Source organism: Salvelinus sp. IW2-2015, linkage group LG30 (assembly GCF_002910315.2).
Source record: "Salvelinus sp. IW2-2015 linkage group LG30, ASM291031v2, whole genome shotgun sequence".
Taxonomy (NCBI): Eukaryota; Metazoa; Chordata; class Actinopteri; order Salmoniformes; family Salmonidae; genus Salvelinus; species Salvelinus sp. IW2-2015.
The window spans coordinates 24,824,161-24,831,809 of NC_036869.1; the positions used below are offsets into that span (position 1 = coordinate 24,824,161).

The 7,649-nt window shown below is 43.7% G+C and overlaps 1 protein-coding gene across 1 annotated transcript; it reads left to right on the forward strand.

The window, feature by feature from the left end:
• The first annotated feature begins 345 nt into the window (after positions 1 to 345).
• Positions 346 to 4,326, forward strand: dpm3 (dolichyl-phosphate mannosyltransferase subunit 3, regulatory). Its single transcript, XM_023975504.1, has 2 exons — positions 346 to 432; positions 3,281 to 4,326. The coding sequence occupies exon 2, from the start codon at positions 3,334 to 3,336 to the stop codon at positions 3,610 to 3,612; it is 279 nt and encodes a 92-aa protein (XP_023831272.1). The 5' UTR covers positions 346 to 432; positions 3,281 to 3,333; the 3' UTR covers positions 3,613 to 4,326.
• The last annotated feature ends 3,323 nt before the right edge of the window (positions 4,327 to 7,649 follow it).

Here is a 7,649-nt window from a genome sequence, read left to right on the forward strand (position 1 = left end):
CATAAATAAAATAAATAAAAAACATAAAGAGACATTGAATTAATGACGCCGTCTGTGCCACTGAGCGCATGTAACCTTTGTTGGTCCCGTTTTAACTTGGTATGTCATTACCATCACATAGGATGAGACCAAGGTTGTGAATGACAATATTTGAAAATTAATTTCTACATTTAGAGCAGTGGACATATGTTTGCTTAAAGAAACAATTAGAGGTACTTTGAGTAATTTGTTTCCAATATGTTTTACATATCCTAGGACCATTAAAAAAAAACGATTTGCTTTTCATGTCTGAGTATTTCTAAAGAAATGTGTCACTTGTTGGACACTGCTTGTAGTCCCTTCAATCTCTCTGACACTCCATATCCCATAAGTCCCTATTTACTTATGACGTCATTTCTCTGCGCCTAGTAGTGAGTTGGCTTTAGGAAGAAGGTAAGAACACGTATTAATATTTAACTATGTATATTTGTATTTTTAAGTCAATTTTCAAATGTATTTAGCTAGGTCAAATACTACATGTACCGCAAATTCGACGTTGAATAGATGCCCTTTTGTCGCTAGTTTTGTGTAGCATTGGAACCTAAACTGGCTAACGTTAGCTACAGAGCTAGCCAGCTAAATACTCTGTTCTCTCTAGTCTTGTAAAAACTCACATATCGCAAAATAGTTGTCATATAGGCCAACTAACTGAAGCTATTCCTCTTTTCATATAGCTGTAGCTATGTGATGTCGCCAGTTTCTACTGCGACAGAGTTGTGACATGTTGAGTTAGGGTAGCTTGTTAGCTACCTTATTTGTAGTCTTGGCAACGAATAGCCTAGCCTAGAACCAGTATCAGGGCAGAAGAAGAGACGATGAATATGACGGGTCTCCTCCATTCATTGTCCGACTGGACAGTTCTGCAAGCGTTATAATTAAGCAATAAGGATCAAGGGTGTGTGGTACATGCCCAATATACCACGGCTAAGGGCTTCTCTTACGCCCGACGTAACGCGGATTGCCTGCATATAGCTATGGTATATTGACAATATTGCTATTATAAACTGGTTACCAACGTAATTAGAGCAGTACAAATAAATATTTTGTCATTGGCTTTCAGCCAATCAGCATCCAGTTCTCGAACCACTGAGTTTATGATGTCAAAATACGTTCATTACCAAATATGGAGATTCCCTGAGCAACTATTGTCTGTATTTAACTAGGCAAGTCAGTTAAGAGCAAATTATTATTTCCATTGACGGCCTAACCCAGGCAAACCCGGATGACGCTGGGCCAATTGTGCGCAGGAACCAGGTACTGCACTGGGATGCAGTGTCTTAGACCACTGCGCCACTCAGGAGCCCGAATCTACTGACGTCGCGCCCAGTATGTACTTCAATAACAGTTTGAAATAAAAATGTATTTTCTGGAATGAATCTATACTCAAAGAAAATATAAACGCAACAATTCCGTAGATTTTAACTGAGTTACAGTTCATGAGGAAATCAGTCAATAGAGCTATGCATCTGTTGGTCACATACCTTTAAAAATGGGCCTCACAATAGGCCTCAGGATCTCATCATGGTATTTTGGTGCATTCAAATTGCCATTGATAAAGTGCCATTGTGTTTGTTGTCTGTAATTTATGCCTGCCCATACCATAACCCCACCGCCACCATAGGGCACTCAGTACATCACTGACATCCAGGTCATAGACTGTTCTCTCTGCTACTGCACGGCAAGCGGTACCGGAGAGCCAAGTCTAGGACCAAAAGGCTCCTTAACTGCTTCTACCCCCAAGCCATAAGACTGATGAACAATTAATCAAATGGCCATCCGGACTATTTACATTAACCCCCCCCCCGCCTTTGTTTTTACACTGCTGCATTCGCTGTTTATTATCTATGCATAGTCACTTTACAAATTACCTCGACTAACCTGTACCCCCGCATATTGACTCGGTACCGGTACCCCCTGAATATAGCCTCATTATTGTTAATTTTTGGTGTTACTATTTTTTACTTTAATTTATTTAGTAAATATTTTCTTAACTCTATTTCTTGATCTGTTGGTTAAAGGGCTTGGCATGTCACAGTACGGTTTACACCAGTTGTATTCGGCGCATGTGACAAATTTGATTTGAGTTGCCAACGTTGACATCAACAAACCGTTCACCCACACGATGCCATACACGTGACCTCAGGTTGTGAGGCCGGATGGACATGCTGCCAAATTTTCTAAAACGTCGTTGAAGGCGGGTTATGGTACATTCAATTCACTGGAAACAGCTCTGGTGGACATCCCTGCAGTCAGCATGCCAATTACACGTTCCCTCAACTTGCGACATCTGTGGCATTGTGTTGTGACAAAACTGCACATTTTAGAGTGGCCTTGAAAACAGGAACAGATTGTCTTCGCAAATATTGAAATTAAGTCAGTTAGCTTTGTAAATAAATATATATTTTTGTTTTGTATTCAGCAGATTTCATTTAGAAAACCCCCATTTTCACACACGAACCTGCAGCCACTAGTTAGCGTGTCAGTTGACATTCGAAGTTGGTGACGTTGTGCCGCGAAGCAGCGCCACAGAGTTCTGAGTAGTGACCACTTTTTGATCATGCCAATGATGACATTCTAAATATGCTAAATTCTCAGAGTAAATCATCTAACTTTTGAACCATATATAGTAGGACATGGGGTTTGGACTGTTTTTCTGACACAATTCTCTATTGAATGGACATATTTGTATAAACTTTGAATGAATTAATCATTTTATGGGTGAACACCCTACAATTGGTAAAAAAAAAAACAATACATAGACGAGACACTTTTTCGGAAGTACGTACCGAGCGGGACGGCAATAAATAACAATAGTTGCTCAGCAAAACTCCATATTCTGTGAGGAACAAACATATTTTGACATTATAACGCTTGCAGAGCTGTCTAATGGGAAAATGTAATGGTAGCTAACTGGGCTAGAGAGGAGACTTGTCATATTCATTGTCTCCGCCTTTGCTCAGATGCTTGTTCAGCCTAGCCCAGAGCATACACATAATTTTGGCTACAGTTGTTTTGTAACAGTGTTTTGGCAACACTGCTGAACATGACTGTAGAAAATATCTAAAGATGCTAGGGAGAATTTGAGATTGATATGATTAAGATGCATGTATTTTTTTCTTGCTGATATATCCATTAAATCAGGATAAGGGCAGTCACTGGACTGCATTGAATAAATTAGTTAGTAAAACGCTCAAGATCTGAGTTTTCTTTTCAACTCTAAGTTACTCTTTTCCTATCTCAGGCTTATTGACATCTGGTCTCCTGGCCCTGAAGTTTCCCATCATCTTGCTCACCATGACCAAGCTCCTGGAGTGGGTGTTTGGCGTCTCGGTAATAGGCGCAGCATGGGCTCTCGTGACTTTTGACCTTCTGAACTTGAGGCTCCCAGAGGCCTACAAGGAGGTGGCCTGGCCCATGCCTGTGTATCTGCTGGTGGTGTTCGGCTGCTACTCCCTGGCTACTGTGGGATACAGGGTGGCCACCTTCAACGACTGTGAGGAGGCATCCAAAGAACTACAGGATCAGATCAAGGAGGCCAAGGAGGACCTGAGGAAAAAAGGCTTGAAGATGTGAAAAGTACAAACTATAGAGACTCTTGAGAGACTATGCGATAGACACCACAATGACAGACTTGGACTCCTATACAACTCAAAGTTCTTATCATGGACCATGTTATTTTATTTCGTACAAAGTCCATAGTGGATAAAGTCTTAGTGAAAGCGGTTCTTGCTTAGTTACATACGCCATTGAATGCTGTTGTCCCTATTCTGTATTCATGATTCACTCTATACAGATGCCTAGTCACTCGGCTGACTCATCCATCATCCAAAACCGACTGCTATCAGAACCAGTTTCAACCAATAACATCAAGGGAAACGGAGAACAACAACACATCAAATGTTTGTACTGTTACATCACTAGTGCTTGTACTATTACGTCAACCCTATAAAGGGCACTTTGTGCACTGTTAAGGTAATAGACAAGACCCTTTAGCACATGCAGCACAGTCAAATCACTGTTCTGTGGCCAAATGTAGTTCATTGTGAAATTCCTACTAATAAAACTCAAGGGTCATGCTGATACAGAACGGGACTAGGATTCGTTTCCGCCCAACGATTGTCAAACACGTGTATACTGTCTAGCTAATTGAGTAGTGTGTCTGGAGATTCAGCTGTTGATCGCGCCAGCTAGTTTTTGTGTTCAAGAAGTGCACATTCCATTGAGATGTTTCTGACTTGTGTCCTGAGGCAGTTGTGACTTAATAAAGACTGACACATTTTTCCCAAAGCTCTGTGTGTGTGTGGTGTGCGTGTGTATATCTCTCAACATATGGCCTTGGCTTTGGGGCTTCTTTACTTCAACCACAGAATGAATGCTCTGTACTGTTCTATGGAATGGTCTATGGAATATAATATTTGTATATTTGGCAACATAAAAATACATACTGTTGTTTCCCTTTAGACTCAGTTTCAGACAGTGCTTGATTTGGGCAGGACCTTGCCGGAGCTGAGTACCGGAACCTAAATATTTGCTCCAAAGTATTGTGGAGCTCCTGCACTTAAATACACTATATATCCAAAGGTATATGACAAGCTTGTAGCACGTAAAAATTGCCTGTCCTCGGGTGCAACATTCACTACCGAGTTCCAACTGCCTCTGGAGGCAAGGGTCAGCACAAGAACTGTTCGTCAGGAGCTTCATGAAATGGTGGAGCAGCCGCAGACAAGCCTAAGATCACCATGCACAATGCCAAGTGTCGGCTGGAGTGGTGTAAAGCTTGCCGCCATTGGACTCTGGAGCAGTGGAAATCCGTTCTCAGGAGTGATGAATCACACTTCACCATCTGGCAGTCCGACGGACGAATCTGGGTTTGGCGGATGCCAGTAGAACGTTACCTGCCCCAATGTGTAGTGCCAACTGTAAGGTTTGGTGGAGGAGGAATAATGGTCTGGGGATGTTTTTCATGGTTTGGGCCAGGCCCCTTAGTTCCAGTGAAGGTGTATCTAAACGCTACAGCATCAATGACATTCTATACGATTCTGTGCTTCCAACTTTGTGGCAACAGTTTGGGGAAGGCCCTTTCCTGTTTCAGCATGACAATGCCCCCATGCACAAAGCGAGGTCTATACAGAAATGGTTGGTCGAGATCAGTGTGGAAGAACTTGGCTGGCCTGCACAATGCCCTGACCTCAACCCCATTGAACACCTTTGTGATGAATTGGGATGCTGACTGCGAGCCAGGCCTAATCGCCCAACATCAGTGTACAACCTCACTAATGCTCTTGTGGCTGAATGGAAGCAAGTCCCCCGCAGCAATGTTCCAACGTCTAGTGGAAAGCCTTCCCAGAAGAGTGGAGGCTGTTAAAGCAGCAAAGGGGGGACAAACTCCATATCAATGACAATGATTTTGGAATGTGAGGTTTGATTAGCAGGTGTCCACATACTTTTGGTCATGTAGTGTATAAACAGTACAAGCACCCAAAAAGAGTACCGGAACCTTTTTAAGTCCAAGTCAAGCACTGCTTTTGCCCAGTGACACAAGCCTAGCAGACGGACCAAACTACTTCTATGCTCGCTTCGCGGCAAATAACACTGAAACATGCATGAGAGCATCAGCAGTACAGGATGACTGTGTGATCACGCTCTCCGCAGCCGATGTAAGGCCTTTAAACAGGTCAACATTCACAAGGCTAAATGGATTACCAAGACGTGTACTCCGAGTATGCACAGACCAACTGGCAAGTGTCTTCACTGACATTTTCAACCTCTCCCTGTTCCGAGTCTGTAATAGCAACATGTTTCAAGCAGACCACCATAGTCCCTGTGCCCAATAACACTAAGGTAACCTGCCTAAATGACTACCAACCCGTAGCACTCACGTCTGTAGCCATGAAGTGCTCACATCAAAACCATTATCCCAGAAACCCTAGACCCACCTAATTTGCATACCGCCCCAACAGATCCACAGATGATGCAATCTCTATTGCACTCAACACTGCCCTTTCCCACCTGGACAAAAGGAACCCCTATGTGAGAATATTATTCATTGACTACAACTCAGCGTTCAACACCATAGTGCCCTCAAAGCTCATCACTAAGCTGAGGACCCTGGGACTAAACACCTCCCTCTGCAACTGGATCCTGGACTTCCTGACAGGCAGCCCCCAGGTGGTATGGGAAGGTAACAACACATCTGCCACGCTGATCCTTAACATGGGGCCCCTCAGGGGTGCGTGCTCAGTCCCTTCCTGTACTCCCTGTTCACTCATGACTGCACGGCCAGGCACAACTCCGACATCATCATTAAGTTTGCCGATGAAGAAACAGTGATAGGCCTGAACACTGACAACGACGAGACCGCCTATAGGGAGAAGGTCAGAGACCTGGCTGTGTGGTGCCAGGACAACAACCTCTCCCCCAACGTGATCAAGACAAATGAGATGATTGTGGAATACAGGAAAAGGAGGACCGAGCCTGCCCCCCATTCTCATCGACGGGGCTGTAGTGGAGCAGGTTGAGAGCTTCAAGTTCCTTTGCGTCCACATCACCAACAAACTAACATAGTCCAAGCACACCAAGACAGTCGGGAAGAGGGCACAATAAAACCTATTCCCCCCTAGAAGACTGAAAAGATTTGGCATGGGTCCTCAGATCCTCAAAAGGTTCTACAGCTGCACTATCGAGAGCATCCTGACGGGTTGCATCACTGCCTGGTATGGCAACTGCTCGGCCTCCGACCGCAAGGCACTACAGAGGGTAATGCGTACGGCCTAGTACATCACTTTGGCCAAGCTTCCTGCCATCCAGGACCTCTATACCAGGCAGTGTCAGAGGAAGGCCCAAAAGATTGTCATAGACTCCAGTCACCCTAGTCATAGACTGTTCTCTCTGCTACCTCACAGCAAGCGGTACCGGAGCGCCAACTCTAGTTCCAAGAGGCTTCTAAACAGCTTCTACTGCCAAGCCATAAGACTCCTGAACATCTCATCAAATGGCTACCCAGACTACTTGCATTGCCATTCCCCTCTCCCCCTCTTTTACGCTGCTGCTACTCTCTGTTATTATTAATGCATAGTCACTTTAATACCTACATGTATATATTACCTCAATTACCTTGTCTAACCAGTGTCCTCGCACATTGACTCTGTACCGGTACCCACTGTATATAGCCTCGCTATTGTTATTTTACTGCTGCTCTTTAATTATTTGTTACTTTATTTCTTATTTTTGTAGGTATTTTTCTTAAAGCTGCATTGTTGGTTAAGAGCTTGTAAGTAAGCATTTCAATAAGGTCTACACCTGTTGTATTCAGCGCATGTGACAAATAAGATTTGACTTGAAATAAATAGGCGAAAATATATAGCTCTGAACTAATCGGATGTTTTTGGCATCAAGTGTCTCTTTCTCGTCAGCCTAAAATGGCTGCCTATGCTCATTTTCAGTGACCCCTGCTGTGCACAAACAAAGCACAATCTGAGCAAAGGCATCATTAAAGGGTTTAAAGCCCTCTTATGACTTCAGAACGAATGCAAACGAACTGGCAGTTTTTCAACCAACGTGTTCCATGTGCCTGATTTGGCACGGGATCAAGCTCTGCCTTGCCACCCCCC

Coding starts and splice junctions, on each gene's coding strand:
- dpm3 (XM_023975504.1), top strand. CDS start 3,334: ATGACCAAGCTCCTGGAGTGGGTGTTTGGCGTCTCGGTAATAGGCGCA.